The sequence below is a fragment of the Serpula lacrymans genome, assembly GCF_000218685.1.
Source record: "Serpula lacrymans var. lacrymans S7.9 unplaced genomic scaffold SERLAscaffold_11, whole genome shotgun sequence".
Lineage (NCBI taxonomy): Eukaryota > Fungi > Basidiomycota > Agaricomycetes > Boletales > Serpulaceae > Serpula > Serpula lacrymans.
Genome location: NW_006763300.1, coordinates 1,294,756 through 1,311,099, shown reverse-complemented (window position 1 = coordinate 1,311,099; position 16,344 = coordinate 1,294,756). Strand labels below are relative to the sequence as shown.

The window sequence follows — 16,344 nt, the reverse complement described above, 5'->3', positions numbered from 1 at the left end:
CAAGAAGACGATGGTTTATCGAGAGTCGTGGAGCTCGACTTATGAGTTCGATAGGGAGAAGAACGAAAAGAAGCGGTTGACTAAAATTATGTGCGGACCTCGCAGCTCGACTGGATTTTGGGGAGATGAGTTCGGTGACTGCCTCTACACTCAGTTTTTGAATACTTTGAAGGCTATGTTGCTAACGAAGGCCCGGAGATCGTCTCTTTTTCAATGCTCATGAACGAATGCCAGACGCCATGCACTGCCTGTCAGGAAGTGCCTAATAGATAATCACGGAGATTGTAGAGATCTAAGTGCATCCAAACGACGGAGTAAAACGTTTGATGGATTGGTGTTGAAGAGCATAACGGTTGCGTTGGAATTGCCCAACAGGCGTGGTGGAGGTGCTATCAATCTGCACGACTATACTTACCGCATATGGCAGGTTACCGCATATGGAAAGCGAACCGGCTCATCCCCGTCCATTTCGCCAATCAGGCGCCATCAAAGAGACATCAAAGCACCGCACCGGTCGCTCGGTTCGACACGACGAACGTTATGCAGTCCGACAGCCACTCGATATTCCGTGTCGAGGCCAGCATAGCCTCCAGCGCCTTTTGGTGGGTGTCTTACATCGTCGGTCCTCTGGAATGGAACAACAAGACAGTGAAACAAGTCCTATATGGCGACATGACACTCTAATCGCGGTAACAATGGCACTGCCGTCCGTTCGTAAACTGTTATGCACAGGACTTGCCTTGTAATCACACGCTCTCGCCAGTCTCTGCCCTAATATCAAAACCCCGATTCCATCAATTGTCCCAAAATACAATAAAGTGGGCAGTGCTTGACAGCGTGTGGCGCTACAACTTCCAGTCATAAACCCGCAATCCGCCTTTCGCTTCCCTTCTTGTGCGGTTGATCTGCCCTTTAAGCTGTCTCACAATCCTTTCCCCCCTACCACATCCCTCTCTCTCCCTCAACCATCATGGCCGAAACAATCGCAGGAGAAAGTGGTATCCATTCCGTCGCTGGCGCCGTAATCTTTGCCATCCTCTACGTCCCCTTGTTCTTCTTCTTCATCAAGCAAGCAATCGGTCGTCCAACCTATGTCTACATCGTCACGTCTCTCTTCTGTGCCCGTGCGTATCCTGGTTTTTTTTTGTGGCAGCCTACGATGTGCTCATAATAATATGCAGTTCGGATCGCTGCTTTCATCATCCGAGCCATGCTGGCTGATGTCCCTAAAGACGGCAACGACCTGAGCCTCTTCATCACGTTTGAAGTCATATATAATGTCGGTTTCTTCGGTCTCCTGTACTCTGCATACACTCTCGTCCTCGACCGGTTCGTTTTTCACTATATATATGATTTTCTTTTACTAAAAAATATCCTTTCAATAGCGCATTACTTTCCGATGCACCTTTGCCAGATGGCCCCATCTCTCGAATTACCCGTAGACGTCCATTATTCCGTATTGTTCTGATGGCTGCCGTAGCAGTGGGCATAACTGGTGCCATTGAAGCCGCACAGATAAACTCGCCAAGCGCAATGAGCACCGGCTCCACCCTTCGCAAAGTCGCTGTGTACTTGTTCCTTATCCTGAGTATCCTTGTTGCTTTCCAAACAGTGTTGCTCATCAGAGCAGAGTCTTCATGTACGTATTTTTCTTCTAACACCATTCTTACCAAATTTACCCTTTGTCTTTCTATAGACGGCTCTTATAAAACTGTCAATGCAGGGTTCGGATCCACCCATGGCATGTACATTTTGGCCGTCATATCTCTACTTCTCGTAGCTCGCGAGGCGTTCTTTACTGCCACTTCAAACGACCTGACAAAGCAAGACAACGAAGATCTCTGGTACCCTCTGTCAGCCCTGACAGAGCTGATAGCAGTTGTTCTCTTCGCTGCTCCTGGACTTGTTCCATCAAGAGCTGAACTGCCTACGTAACCAGTAGCATCTGCCGAGTATAGATCGGAGGATTTTACGATAAAACCGAAGAAACGTTACATTATACCGCATACATACGTTGGACTTTCTTTTGGATATCTGATTGCACGACAGAAGACTACATATTTGTTCATAATAATGACGGGGACTTGACAGCCTGTTTTTGGTCGTTGTAATAAATACACCTGATGGCTCTCGCAATTCAAAACTAATTCAGTTTTCCGTAAGTTCTCCTGCCAGTGTATTAATATGGCGACTTCTCTCGGTTACTTTATGAGTTTTTCAGTTCTGTCAAGGCTGCCACTGTTTCGTTATTACGGTGGGAGATGCCGTGATGCTGCAATCAGGTTTGCCACTAAACCTGACATGACATACAGGAGGTCAGCTTCAGATCTTCGATAATCAGCTACGCTTGGGATATTTATGTGCTTGGGCTGTTGCTAATAGCGCTCGGACCAAACTAACCATACTAGTCAGTGTACTTTGGTACTCGACCTAGCCTAAAAGGTGCGTTCAATTATCCTCTCTGGCAGGCTCGATGACATTTGTCAAAATAAGGGAGGTCGCGTACTCCGAGTCGTACAACGTTACGCGACGACAATTCGAACAGTCGACGTCAAAACGTATGTGGATAACAATTGCGACATCACACCACATGGTCAGTCGCACTGAATTAACGTAGGTCAACGTCAACGTCAAAGGTAAACGACTTTCCTGACGAATGTCACCTTTCAAGTTCAAAAGCAACGTAACTGAAAGCATTGCCAGTGACAATCCGTTGGGGCCCCTGGTCATACTCATCAGGGTAACCCACGCTTATCCGAGTCGCCCGCCGATCTGGTGCTGCGTGATGGGCCCAGTACCAGAATCCTAGGAGCGCAACTCCCGCAGTGGCGTGATCCTATCCTCGGTATGCCCAACCATTGGCCAGCCTATTTGACATGTTGACATAGGATGCGGAATCGGAATGGCGTCGCATCGAGTTATCTTTGCATGACCTTTGCGCAAGCGCGCGTGTCCTCAAGGCGCCAACTCCGGTGCGAGCTTCCCGGAAGAAGTGAACAATCCACACTGATGCGGCGGCTGATTCCTCATGATTTCTTTTGGCATACTGTATCATCTAACTTCGGGATAGGCAACGACATACCTCGAATTGCGCGCATCCCACTCTCAGGCCTCGGGAATTGTGGCATCAAACCCACATGGTAGGCCGTTATCTCATTGCTACGGTAAGTACCACGTCTCACTGTATTGATATCTGACTAGGAAAAAAAATCCGTTCTTACCGCGTTGAATTCAGTGGTACAATTGTCAATTGTGGGTCACGTTGCGAGGCTAAATGTTGCGAGCAGGTGCTTGTGAGTGTTGCTGGAGAATCAGCTTACCGTTTGACTTTGCGTGAAGAATGGCGATGATTACGTTGATGTGACAGTTGACAGCATCCGCCGTCTGAAACGCCATGAAACTGAGCTCTTCAATCGACTTTGTATTTTCTTTCAGGTCTCAGCGAGCTCCATTTGAAAAGACCTCCGGGCTCACAGTTAATCATTGCTCGAAATCTACATCAGCGAACCGATGTCAGATAAGAATAGCGCCTCGTCGTCGTTATTGCCTCCATCTAACAGTAACCAGGCTCCTTCGCGACCACCATCGACTCGCAGCAAACGCGTCATCGTTCAGCACATGCACTCGGGAGTCCGGGTTTTGTCAAAATTGACTGGAAAAACCGAAGAGCCAGGAAATAAATTCCTGTAAGTATCCGATACAGCGCGATCGTTGGCTATACGTGACCTTAAGCTCACAATATAAGCATCGCAACATTGATAACGCATGAAACTGAGTATTTTGCACTATACTGCATCCGATCACTCGTCATGCCATTTTGATGCATCAAATTTCTCGGGGCGCTGCCATCTTTGGGACGAGGCGAACTGAAATAAACTGGTTCAGGCTTTGGTTCACACGTTGGCGTTCAGTACGATTTACAGCAAATGCCTTTCCGGGCGTCCTACATCGCCCCGATGTCATGCCACACAGAACTACAACTTACTATTTAGCACTTAGCACCTCTCGAAGAATGGGAAGATTGGTCGATGCCATAGTGAAATCACTCTTTGTTATCGAACAACTCTAACTGGTTTTATTGTGGCATTTACTTGTCCATCTGTTCAAAAAAAAAGTTTGGCATTGAATCAAACCTAGCCATGAACCCGAAAAGTCTTATTCTTGGTCAATTTTAGGGCATCTAGGGTGACCAGCACTGTATCCCACATTAATGGGAAACTCACATTTCGTCCTCGATAACTAGATATCAAGATGGAGAAAAGTGTGACCTATATGAAAGCTAATAGCACATTTCGGGATAAACACCGTCTGATGAAGTTTCATCTTGGAGCGGTTGTAATTTCCGCCTTTGTTCATACTCGGTGTTGGGCGCTCGAAGGGTGCGTCAAATATATCCAGGTCATCGATAATTTGCATGTTAATGCTTGTTGTGACAGTTGATCTCCTCAATAAAATAGCAGCACCAGACTGTATATCCTTCACTACTGCAAAGAGGATCGGGCCTCGTACAGTGAATGGTTTCGACAACCAACTACAATGATATGACGTTCAAGAATTGCCTAGATAGTGCATTTAGTAGCCTTTTAGACTTTCGGTGTGGACGTAACTCACGTTTCGATTTCTCCTCGTGATACGTTGATCAGGGGCACAAGGAAAGTGTACAAGACGTAACCCGAGCTTGGCAAGTTTCGCTGCGAACAGACCCCATGATGTTGCATCGTCAAGTTGTGCATAGATGAGTCGCTATCGAAATGACTTTGAGCCCAACATGGTTTCGATTCAAAGATCTATCAATCCTCTCTAACCGTACTGGGTCCGCTATGCACAGCTTCACGTTGTTTGGCGAAGAAGAGTGGGCTGAACTGCCTCAGTCTTCAGAAGCAATATAAGAGATCACCGGCTGAGAGTTCGTGTTCACTAATTAGACATCACAGACCACCTATCTTCACGTCTGAATCTCGTAGAAGAGTCTATCGCCTAATCAGACGCTCGAGTCTCCAGTTTTCAGGGACGGTTACATACCCTATAGCAACTAAGAGTCAGGAGTTGAAGAACGTATTTGGAAATATAGAAGGGTGAGCAACGATTTTTGATGAGTTGATTTTGAGTAGCTGTTGTGGCGAGTAAAAAAGTGGACCATACTTGAAATTCAGTGGAACGAATCCTCCTTAGCTAGCCTGACGGGGGAGAAAGTCAGAGCTGGGGTCGTGATAGAGGCCGAGAGCCAGTATAGACTGTGTCTTACCGGGATAAACGCATCGGGACATACCATTTTGTATATATTTTTGCTTGAAAGATTTGCTTATTGGAGGTATGATCGTATGAGACTACTTTTGAGTTTGGCATGGTCGATGGGAATATAAGTAGCCGGCTAAACTTGGGCTTGGTACAAGGCTGGAGGTAAAAAGGCAAAATCGACTGCGCCTCATCGACATCCTGGCATAATAACCAAATGAGCACCCTTCAAAGTTATGTTGTTGCTGATGGAAGGGATGCTTACTAGAATTATATGATGTGGGTGACTTATTCCACATCCGCAGTCCAATCGACGTGCATGCCAAAGTGTGGCATGTTAATGTTCGCAGAAAAATATCTTACAGTGACATGGAAAACAAATAGGCTCATGGACGAACGACTTCATTTACAACATGGGCGGAAAACCTGAGAACCAATGGACAACGTTGGATGGTGTTAGATAGCCATAACTTCATGAGGGGAAATGTTTACATTGTAAACCTGCGAAGAACCTTGCTCAACGACGCAGAACGAGGAATGTATCGACAATTGAAATGAAAACACAGCCCTAGTAAGATGTGCAAAGGATACGTGATCGTTTCACAGAGTGTTCATTTGAAAATATAGTAATTCACAAACGCACTGTAGTAACAGCCCTCACTTTCGCCTTTACTAAGATTCTTGTCAGTCTGGAGTCATTCGTGTTTACAGTGATTCCGTCTATGATCGCAAGATGGAGGTGTGATTGGTTTGGCATTGACATGTTACAGCAGCTCCGACTCGGGCTTCAGTGTAAACATCATTCGGTGAAAGTGGTAACTGAAACGGGTCTCCGAGTCGGACGTAATAAGGTTTCAAACTCACCGGCAACTTGAGGTGGTAATCCAGGAAGACAGCGAACTCAGTTTGAGTTGCCGCTTCTTACCCCAGACTGCCATGGTGCTCGTCATAGCTCTCGTCCCGCAGACAAAAGACAAAAGGACATCGTAGTCGGACCAATGTCTGCATGAATAAGACAATCTATGATCCAAATCTTTTTCTATCATTGGCAAGTTTCTGAACCATCTACATAGCACAGCAAATACTGGTGTGAGTGGCTCTATATGTACTCATCGGGATGCATATTACCCTCTCAAAGTATCATACATATTTCAGTACTATGGGAGAATGTTCAAGCCACAGAGTAACATGTTTTGTATAGCCGCTGTTGGCGCAAACAGCTCAGTCCGCCAATACCATTCACAAAAACCTTTTATTCGCTAAGCCATGTGAGTCATTAGGATATGGCTCACAAGTCGAATGCTTACCACTGCGATGCTGATTTTTTCGAACCAAACCGAACGGGCGCTTCAATGTTACGAAGGGCGCTCTACCTTTCAAGGTGTTGATGGCAACACGTGTTAGTTCTTGCTTCGAGAATCTCCGCTACTGTAATCAAAAATGCTCATCGAAGTCTAGAAGTTCACCCTATTTCAATACTCCCGATTAACGGTCTCTACCCTCTTCATTTGGTAGATTCATCTGTAAACCTCGTCTACTGCGTCATACTGACTTATAGGGCAGAATCCCGACACCACGACACTATCGCAGAATCCATTACGCTATACAGATCTCTTCACACATGTCAGCACGGACTTGGAAGCCCACTATTGTCGTGGTTGTTTGCATCTATACCAGTGCATGTCTATTTAATTCCACACATGCGGGAGGATTAAAGCGCGCATATATAGTCAATGGTACCCTATTCTAAGTAAGTAAGCCTTCATTTGCCCAGTTTCTCTAGTTCCGCGACTAAGCCGTCATGCCCCAAGGCTAAGCCCGATCATCTTTGAAATACATTGACGCTTTGGTGCAAAAATCACATGGTACATATCAGCGGAGTACCTCAAGTAGAACTCTGTGTCCGTCATTCGTTTATATGCTGTATCCTCGCATCTAAGGATCTCCCTGTGGCTACGTCTCTATTTTTCACACTTTTCCATTTGATAGTTCTATGGCCCCACCCGATAGTTTCTTCTCGGTTCCTCAGGCGCCCAGGACTCAAGAGTGAGGGCATGCCACATGGTAATGCATACCAAGACTGCAGTCCGTACTTGACATTACATATGATTGATTGTATCACTGCAACTAGTGACTTTCCGCGCTTACTCGTTGTAATAGTCTCCTCATTCACTGGCATATTCCGCGATTTTTGGGTTCTCCCGAAATTGAACGCCCAGGGGGCCAGATGTTGTGAGCTTGCTTTTAATCATAGCTATTCCTGAAATTTATTGACGCTCAAACTCCAATGGACCTATAATCTTGGGCTATCTATTGTGACTGGCGCCAACGTTGATATATTCAGCGCTTTGCCATCTACAGCCTAAAGTTCACGCTAGATCCTGAGCTCCGTTCAAGCCATACTCACATGCAATTTCGGTCTCCTATACTGTTTATGCGACATTATCGGTGAAACTGCCTTTCGAATTTCGGTAGGATATCGCACCGAGCAATTGATAAGATGATAACTACTCGCATCGTAACGGCAAGATATCAAATAGAAAAGTCCGGAACCCCGTGATCCTACTCACCAGTAAGCGAGGACTGATCTCCATGCTTGGTGATCGCACGATAGCTCGTCAAAATTGTGACTTACGGATTGGCACGGCCTATGGCAGTCTGGACCAGGGGGGGTACCAGATAACGAGACTTCAGCTACGAAGTAGACGGTACCATTCAAGCCAGCTAAGGTGTCATTTCGCGGTCCATCCACTTAAGCATATCAATCTCCGAGAGCCTGTCACCATCAAGCTGTGGACGTGTGACTTGACAAGTCGATGGCAGACAGCTGCACACGGCCTCGTGTTTTTTGTGTGTTATTCTTATTATGGGTGTGTGGGTACCATTGTCGTAGCACTGACTTATGGTAAGCCGTATTGCTCAGGCTGTCAGGCTTAGCGGCGTCTATTTTGAACGAGCTTTCACACTTTGGAGCTTCAGTCTGACGGAATCAGGCAGTAGTTCTCGATGTGCGATGTGGTAGTAGGGTTCACTGTCGTCGTCTGTGACAACCTTCTGTCCAGATTCTCAGGTTCCGTCACGATTCTCGGGTGATACTGATGGGCTGATCGCACCTTGGCCATCGTGATACAAGTAAATGGAGTTACAGGACTGACTTACTTTCACGATTAGAGTTACAAAAAGAAGTCACGAGGCTTTCGACGGCGTCGCTACTGCTGCTGTACCTAAATAAGAAAAGCACTGGCATATCAGGTTCTCCTATCGTGTTCGCAAACTCAACCTTCTCCGGTATTTTTGCGAGCTCCCATTCAATGTAATTGTTCTCTTCGCTCTCTGTATCAGTACACGCAAGGTCCAAATCACTATCGCCGCCAACTTATCACATCGCTTTTGACGTTGCTTGATCATCATCCGTACGACCGACATGTTTTCCGGTATCCAGTTTTCCGGTATCCCCGCCGGGATCCGTTATCCATGCCGGGCCTCGGGGGCCCCTAAAGAAACGACCAATGGCAGTCTGGCGCCTGCTGGAAACCCGGAAGTAGAGTCGGGGCCCATGGAGAAAACAAATGTGCACCAACTATAGACCGTACAAGCGGAATGTTTATTCCTTGAACTTTGTGCGATCGTGCGTACCTGGTACGATTCATTGATCGCCTCGCCTATGACGCTACCCGACTTATTTTCCCCCTGCTTTTGTCTGGATTTTCACAGCTCGGGATGCATACCACAGGGTTTTATTTGGACCTCCGTCTTCAAACAAGAGCTGTACATACGCCGCCATCAGGAGCATCCAGGTCCCGCATCTCCCGCATCATGCGGGAAAATATTTACTATGCCCATTCGACCGTGCTATGCAACGCGGTGTGAGGGACGTTATGCCAGCTTGGTACGAGCGTCATCTTTGTTCACTATGGAGTGATTTTTCCAACGATGTACGCGTAACATGGGTACTCTTGGCAGAGCTTGGCAGCCGGGAGATCAGGTGCTCCGTGCTTGATTGACAATGTGACTTCAAGGATAGTCTACATATTTCATGTGCTCAATGTGCGATGGCTATAATGCATTGACGGAGAGTTGTGGAGTTCGCCTCTGTTCCAAATCTCGGTACTGGCCTCTTTCTTCATTCTTTCTTCATTTTCAATAGCGTCCACGACTTCATCAAGGTGACGAGAGGCGGAGGCACGTTCATCATTAAAAACGAAGACCTATAATCGCTACCCAAGGCTCTAGACCTGGTACTCGTACTCAATATTGGACCATTTCCTCTCCGATAGCCCACATGAGATCGGTGAGATCAATGGCCAATGATGGATGAAGAGGACCTTTTATAATGCATATGGTGCTCTCCGTCTATTGGAGGACTCTCCGTTATCAGAACAGCAACTCCAACTAAAGATATCGATAAGGTATCCGAGCAAAAGCATAATAGGTGCCAGACAGACCGATTAGTGGATCAAACGTTAGCCTTCCCCCCCTCCTTACATGGTGTCAACGGAACGGTTTATAGTATATTAAGCTCTAGTCCTTCCTGTATGCAAAGTTCCTGTACACGACGCAACAGTGGTTTTATCGGATGGGCACAAAGTGGTCGATGCAGCACGATGGACGATCACGACATGAGCTTCTGATGGAGACAACCTGGTGGTTCGGTGAGTGATTTCACCGGAGGGTTGTTGGGGTTTTTTTTTCTCACTACCAGATTTTCGAAGCAAGCTGTGATTTGACAAGTTCATGTTTGACATCTCTGTATTTATCACAAGGTACTTGTACCTTATTGCGTCCAGACTCTCCTAGTAAATTCTGTGAGGCGAGGACAGACTGAGTAGGGGGCGTTATTGTTGTCAACTGAGGTACGTTCTAATGATGATCATGCATGGATCATGGCAGACATTTGGGTTGCCGTTGGATAGTAGAGATGATCTTTCCCTCTACTTTGGGGATTTTTAACGGTCTCCTTTTTGACAATGACAGAATATATTCATTGGCGTTTCGTATCTTTGACGTTAAAGCGTCTGGGCCTGATATTTTGCAGGCAGTGTCGAACTGTCTCAAAGCGCCTGAATCTCGAGCCGGGGGCTGGGCTGCGGCTTTGTTTCAACCTGGAATATCGGGGTGCAGGGCAGATGGGTCCAGCGGTGAGGTGCGGTTGGAAAATCCGTCAAACCTAGGAGTGGGCTGCGACTCCTTCCTCACACCCCCCTCACGATCTCACTATCTCGCCATATCGCGTCGTTCTTCCACCAAAGTCTTGGCAATTAAGTCTTAAACGTCCAAGTCTGCCTCGAGGTTCAAGTTGACGGAGGGTTTGACAAATCTGTCAGGGAAATGAGGAGGAGTTAGAGAATAGGGGTAAGGGACGCTAGACATTTATGTATGGTAACTGTGTACGCAAAGTAGTACCACGTTGATCAGTCATGATTGAGAAGGACATGTCAGTGGGCGATATTTTTTGAATTGTGTTGTTTTTCTTCGCGCGTTGAACCCATCAAGGAAGCTACCATAGTCAGACCTGTGTGACTTTAGTATGACAGCGAAGGTCGGTGCTAATATCGTAAAAGGTCTTTTTGGCTTTTGAAGGTCGAAAAGGGTTTGCTTTACGGTATGCGCCACTAGTACCAACATGAAGTTGATTGCACCCCTGTAAATAAGCGCTGTATGCCACTAAACATTCAGTACTATTAGCACTGTACTTGAATCTACGTACATGAATCCTCTTTTATAAATATTTTTCTTCTTTGTCAGGCTGTAGAACTGTAAGATTGAGAATGACATGGCGGATGACTGATGACGATCAGTGAATCAGCGTTAGATGTCAGACGATGCGGAGGGTGGGCACGGTTAACTGGGCGCTCAAGATATACTTGGCATTACTCAGTGTCTGTGTCGCAGCTAGTCGATGACTCAATATATTCTAGACTGATACCGAATTTAATGGTAAGATTTACTGGTTGCGATTGATTGTGTTGCAGTGAGAAATGTTGGAGGCAGGACTAATAAAATAAAATGGTGAAGGCCATGCCGCGAAACCGAAGTCAGCGCGGCATGGAATCGTCCGAGTGGGTGATGAAACAAAGATCATCGCATTGACCCGCCGACTGGTTATGAATAGCTGTGCGGGTACAAGCTCATTTCCGAGTGCAGCATTAGAAAGATTTTCGATGGAGCTGGAGGGAGGAATGTGCCGAACCTGGCAGACGAATATTAGAGTGGGATATGTGCGTGGGAGAGTCAGTGCAGAACTGGAAGGAGCGCGTAGATAAAAGTGAATGAAAGGCTGGCAGGCACTGATCAGAGACTCAGAGAGAGTGTGTGGTCGGCTTGTATACATTGTGACGAGTTCCTTGGATAAGAAAGATGGATGAGTAGGAGGATCAGCAGGCACGGATGTGCCTTGTAGCGCAGGATAATGAGCACGAGGAGTGTAGGAACACGGCTGTGCTTGTAGAGACAGGCTGAGTCGGATCGGAGCTCGGATGGTCTGTGATATGCGATGTCGTACCAATAACGAGATTGATGGGAGGCAATGCGAGCGCCAACTGGTGCTGCACCCCGGACGGTCTCTCAGCCTAGTCCAGTGTGTATATGCAGCCAGAAAGGCCGTTATTATTATGCAGGGAGTATCCAGGAGTGGTCGCACGGATCAGGGGAGATATAAACGGAGGGGCAGGCGGTGAGGACTCGTCGCTGATGTCGCTTTCGCCCATTTGATCTGAACACGCTGCCAGCTCGGCTATTGCTCCCAATTCTGTCTATAATAGACCTAGCCCACTTTCGTTCCCCGTAAGTTTCGACGCACAGCTTCCCTCTATATAAATTCTTTCCCCCCACTGCATGGCATCGTAAGGCTCCTGGTCGACCTCTTCCACTCCCTACCTTGCTACTGCCTTTTTTTTCGTCCCGGGTCCGGCACCCGTTGTACTTTCCTCTCTCCTTCGTATTCTAATCCTCTCCACAGTGAACGTCGACGATCTCGCTCTCGACCTATTTTTCACAGGAGCTTATTGCGTCTTACTTAATTCAAAACCCTCCTTACTTGCTTATCACAGCAATAATGTCTACCTCAATGCTCACTCCTACAGAAGCCCTGCTTCACGTAGCAAAGTCACATCCTTTCAGACCAGCTGTTAGAGCCTCAGGCTCACAGTGGTCCTACGCAGCCCTATGGGCACGAATCAGACAAATATCTGATCAAATTCATCATCTCGACCCTTCTGGCTCTCCAATTGGTCTCTACATGGCGTATGTCTTTCTTCATCTTTTTTTCAGTCTTTACACCCTGGCTAACTTTTCCCCAGTCTTGAGGTCGACTATGTAGCAGCTGCTCATGCAATCTGGCTATCAGGCCGAACTGTCGTGTTTCTTTCAAATAAATGGACCTCAGAAGTACTTTCTACCGTGCTCGCTCGTGCCTCCGTTCGTCTTGTGCTCCATGGTGCACTCTCCCCCCCATCACAACCTATACCTTCCGTCTTTTTCGTGTCCACTTTCTCCCTCATCCCCTCACGATCAAGCGCACCAGCATTCCTCGGTGCTCCCTCTTCATCAGAAATCGTCGACAAAATTCCAGTAATATGCAGTATCACCCCAACGAGTGGAAGCACTGGTGTCCCAAAGAGCATCGTCTACCCCATGCGGAGAAGTCTCGCGGTACTCACCGAAGAGTCGTCGTCTCTCCTCAAGCCCATGGATGGCCAATGGCTGCGAGGTGGAACCGTAAGTATTCATAAACATAGCATATAACCACTCTAACATGCTGTTCGCTTCAGACATTCTTGCGCCCATTGTTCGAAATCAGACGATTCATGTTCAACCAAACTACCCTCTACCTAGATGCCTCTACGTCCGTTGCTGATCAATGCACCGCTCTCTGTGAAGAACTCGAGTCACCACGGAATGCTCAACTTCTCCGTGTCCATTTCACTCCTTCAGTTTTCCGTGCTTTTGCCGACTTTGCCCGCATGCGCTCATCAGGCGGTGTTCTGTCAAGAGGTTTCAACCGCGTGTACTGGATGGTCATCGGTGGCGAATCGCTAAGCATCAGAGATCTCGAAATTGCTCGCGAGGTGTTCCCTTCAGCCACCATCGCGTGTAACTATGCGGTGCGCACTTAACATTTCTTATCTCCGCTTTGATGTAACTCATGTGGCATTTTTGATCTAGTGCTCTGAAGTGGGCTTCGCCGGGATATCACAGATGTTCGTTGCTCCATCGGATCCTATGCCATCGGCCATCTCTTTCGGCGCCACCCAAGGCTGTTCTGCCCTTGTCCTCCTCGACCCCGCTACCCACAGCGTCATCCCCCAAAATGCTACCGGCTCCACCGGTATTGTAGGCTTCGTGACTTCTCAATCTGCCACTTCTTATCTTGGCAACGAGGAAGCTACGGCACACATGTTCCGGATGTGGGAGGAGGAAGAGAGGTTGCTCTGGACGGACGATGTCGGACAGTTGATGGAAGACGGTACCGTTGTGATCAAAGGCAGGAGTTCGCGGAACGTTAAGGTGAACGGTCTGTTCGTCGATTTGGACTATGTCGAGCGCGCACTCGCCCCCGCCTTTGCCGCCTCTCCCGATGCCCTTTCCTCTGCTGTCCAAGTGCAAGGCTACAAGCTTGTCAAGTCGCACGCGGACGACAAGATCATCCTGTTCGCTGCTACATCTTCGTCGAGCTCTTCGGTGCTCAAGGCTGCTCGTAGCTGTTTGAGGTCGTCGTTGGGTGACGATTTGGCAATGGTGGTCCATTCGGTGCGATGTGTAGAGGAGATGCCATTCAACGCATCTTACAAAGTCGACCTCGCCGCTCTGCAAGCCATGGCAGACATTCCCGCACCACCAGGTCTCTCTGCCTCGTCAACCTTCGATTCAGAGGTGCAAGCCGACGATGTATCAGAGGAAGAGGAATCTGCAGTGAAGGATCTCGCGATGGAGATTGCTGCTGAGGTGACCAAGTTGTGCAAGGCGAGCGAGCCTGTACCGACGGATATGCCGTTGTTGTACTCTGGTCTCAACTCGATCACGATCGTTAGACTCTACTTCTGGCTCCAATCTGAGCACGAGTACGAGGAGGAGATGTCCCATTTATTCGAGGAGGAGGTTACCGCTGAGGTGCTCGCTGCCGAGATTCTTTCCGGCCAGGAGTACGATGAGGAGGAGGAAGAGGCAGGCGATGACTACGAAGCTGAGGAGGAAGGTGTCGAGGAGGTTATTATCGAAGCTGAGAACGACGCTCCGTTCAGCCCTGCCAGTCAAGCCACCGTTGTAGAAGGTGACGACGAGGATGTGCCAAAGATCATCATCGACGACATGTCTGGCCCTGAGGTTGAAATTATTCCCAAATCGCCATACCGGATGGACTCTGGGTTTGATTCAGACAAGCTCTCCCTCGACTCTGCAAAGGCCCCCGCTTACTCGCTAGAAGACACGGAGGGTGTCAAACGTGAAGGCCACGTGAGCGTGATCGTGATGCAGGCATCCCCTGCAACGGCCTCTTTGATAGGCGCTGAGACTGTACCGGAGTCGACCAACGACGTCGCCAACCACCCAACGCTGCATTATGGCCCGTTGGCATTTTTGTTTTTGACGTGGATGACGCCGCTGATGACCTTGGGCGCGAAGAGACCTTTGTTGGAATCGGTAGTTATCTCTTTATTTGGTTAATTGTAATGGAATGGACATTGAAATACACTCTTTTTATTTTTTTTATTGATCTATTTATCCTGTGCTCGCACGAAATGGCAACTTTTACGAAAATCGAAAATCTTGGGGGAATTTTAGGACTTGCTTCCTCTGAGACGCAGCGATGAGGCGATCATGGTTGAGAAGTGGACTGACCGGTTCTGGGATCAGATGAGAGGGTGGTTTTTCGATCGCTCGAAGCCCCTTCCTGCTCTGTTCGGATCTATCTTTAGTGCTGCTTCTCAAAACTGGTGCGTCTTGTTCTTTGCTTTTGTTGTGTCTCGCATACTGAGTATGCGTTTGTTGTAGGCTCATCTCAGGCATCCTGTGGTTCATCTCTGTTGCGTCTGCCATCCTCGCCCCATTGATGCTTCAGCAAATCATCGTCGCACGCACCGCACCCGTGATCCCAACTGCTGATGGTCCTGCGGCCGTGGCAGCGTGGACAGCCGCTATCAAGGAGTCTACTGGTGGTTTCCCCCTCTTCGTTGACAGCACCTACGCACTCGCTGGAATCCTGCTCGCTTTCAAAGTGACCTTCACCCTCTGCGGTCGTTCGGCTGACCAGATCGTGAAGCGCATGGCGCTGAACGTCAAGACTACGCTCATTTCTGCCGTCTACCAGAAGGCCCTCCGCCTTTCAGCTGAGGGTAACCAGAAGTACGGAAAAGGGTACATTATGAACATTGTCAACGTGGACTGCGAGTCAATTTCAAAGGCGGTTGAGGTGACGCACCAGGTTTGGAGTATCCCCATGCAGCTGATTGCCGTTACTGTCTTGCTCTCGCGCATCCTTGGTGTGTCTGCCTGGGCTGGTATTGGTGCTTTGTTCTTGGCGCTCTTTGTCCTTATCATGGTCGTTCCCGTGTTCATGCGCAAGGCAGCTCCGTGGTTCATGAGACTCGGTGACAAACGGTTGAAGACGATTCGTGAGGTTTTGGATGGAATCAGACTGGTGAAAGTCAACGGATGGGAAGACCACTTTATCACCAAGCTCGAGGGTATCAGGACAGAACAGCTCCGCTGGCTCAAACAATTCAACACCGGTGTCGCATGCTTCGTTATCGTCGGACAAGTGACGAACACCGTCATGCCCCTCGCCGCCTTCTCTTTGTTCGGTCATGAGGAGATGGGCCAAGTGTTGAGCACGCGAGTCTTCCCCGCCCTTTCGTTCTTTGGTATGCTCGTCGACCCTCTCATTGCGCTCCCTCAGTTGTTGAGTGCGTTCGTGATCGCTATGACCTCGTTTGGCCGTGTCTACTCGTTCCTCATTGCCGATGAGAAATCATCGATGATGGAGCCCAGCGTCATCTCAATCTCTCCCGAAGCCATCTCCATCACCGATGCATCTTTCTCTTGGCCCCAGAACGACAGCTCTGCTCAGCCCCAAGCTCCCGCTCCCAAGCCGGTTGAGAAGGACGAGAAGAAGAC

The 16,344-nt window shown here is 48.2% G+C and overlaps 10 protein-coding genes across 10 annotated transcripts; 6 read left to right on the top strand and 4 right to left on the bottom strand.

Annotated features, from left to right (window-relative positions):
• Positions 1-10: 10 nt before the first annotated feature.
• Positions 11-684, top strand: SERLADRAFT_441100 (uncharacterized protein; the record flags this gene model as incomplete). Its single annotated transcript, XM_007321595.1, has 3 exons — positions 11-177; positions 235-386; positions 428-684. The coding sequence occupies 3 exons, from the start codon at positions 11-13 to the stop codon at positions 682-684; spliced, it is 576 nt and encodes a 191-aa protein (XP_007321657.1).
• A 159-nt stretch (positions 685-843) lies between these two features.
• Positions 844-2,162, top strand: SERLADRAFT_474863 (uncharacterized protein; the record flags this gene model as incomplete). The annotated part of the gene is made up of 4 exons (XM_007321594.1): positions 844-1,124; positions 1,182-1,329; positions 1,386-1,639; positions 1,697-2,162. The coding sequence occupies 4 exons, from the start codon at positions 971-973 to the stop codon at positions 1,933-1,935; spliced, it is 795 nt and encodes a 264-aa protein (XP_007321656.1).
• A 286-nt stretch (positions 2,163-2,448) lies between these two features.
• SERLADRAFT_397369 (uncharacterized protein) lies at positions 2,449-2,601 on the bottom strand (the record flags this gene model as incomplete). Its single annotated transcript, XM_007321593.1, has 1 exon — positions 2,449-2,601. A coding segment is annotated over one exon (153 nt), but the record flags the coding sequence as incomplete, so codon positions are not given.
• A 235-nt stretch (positions 2,602-2,836) lies between these two features.
• On the bottom strand, positions 2,837-3,608 carry SERLADRAFT_441098 (uncharacterized protein; the record flags this gene model as incomplete). The annotated part of the gene is made up of 5 exons (XM_007321592.1): positions 2,837-3,018; positions 3,083-3,159; positions 3,222-3,270; positions 3,321-3,428; positions 3,509-3,608. The coding sequence occupies 5 exons, from the start codon at positions 3,606-3,608 to the stop codon at positions 2,837-2,839; spliced, it is 516 nt and encodes a 171-aa protein (XP_007321654.1).
• Positions 3,609-5,512: 1,904 nt separating this feature from the next.
• Positions 5,513-5,665, top strand: SERLADRAFT_397367 (uncharacterized protein; the record flags this gene model as incomplete). The annotated part of the gene is made up of 1 exon (XM_007321591.1): positions 5,513-5,665. The coding sequence occupies one exon, from the start codon at positions 5,513-5,515 to the stop codon at positions 5,663-5,665; it is 153 nt and encodes a 50-aa protein (XP_007321653.1).
• Positions 5,666-9,303: 3,638 nt separating this feature from the next.
• SERLADRAFT_474856 (uncharacterized protein) lies at positions 9,304-10,699 on the top strand (the record flags this gene model as incomplete). The annotated part of the gene is made up of 3 exons (XM_007321590.1): positions 9,304-9,696; positions 9,761-9,887; positions 9,952-10,699. One exon carries the CDS (start codon positions 10,112-10,114, stop codon positions 10,502-10,504), a length of 393 nt encoding a protein of 130 aa, XP_007321652.1.
• Positions 10,700-11,092: 393 nt separating this feature from the next.
• On the bottom strand, positions 11,093-11,608 carry SERLADRAFT_474855 (uncharacterized protein; the record flags this gene model as incomplete). Its single annotated transcript, XM_007321589.1, has 1 exon — positions 11,093-11,608. The coding sequence occupies one exon, from the start codon at positions 11,564-11,566 to the stop codon at positions 11,180-11,182; it is 387 nt and encodes a 128-aa protein (XP_007321651.1).
• A 681-nt stretch (positions 11,609-12,289) lies between these two features.
• Positions 12,290-12,553, top strand: SERLADRAFT_372508 (uncharacterized protein; the record flags this gene model as incomplete). The annotated part of the gene is made up of 2 exons (XM_007321588.1): positions 12,290-12,464; positions 12,534-12,553. The coding sequence occupies 2 exons, from the start codon at positions 12,290-12,292 to the stop codon at positions 12,551-12,553; spliced, it is 195 nt and encodes a 64-aa protein (XP_007321650.1).
• Positions 12,554-12,764: 211 nt separating this feature from the next.
• On the top strand, positions 12,765-13,134 carry SERLADRAFT_397362 (uncharacterized protein; the record flags this gene model as incomplete). The annotated part of the gene is made up of 2 exons (XM_007321587.1): positions 12,765-12,951; positions 13,005-13,134. Coding segments are annotated over 2 exons (190 nt in total), but the record flags the coding sequence as incomplete, so codon positions are not given.
• A 285-nt stretch (positions 13,135-13,419) lies between these two features.
• On the bottom strand, positions 13,420-14,888 carry SERLADRAFT_474852 (uncharacterized protein; the record flags this gene model as incomplete). Its single annotated transcript, XM_007321586.1, has 2 exons — positions 13,420-14,173; positions 14,209-14,888. One exon carries the CDS (start codon positions 13,978-13,980, stop codon positions 13,426-13,428), a length of 555 nt encoding a protein of 184 aa, XP_007321648.1.
• Between the last annotated feature and the right edge of the window lie 1,456 nt (positions 14,889-16,344).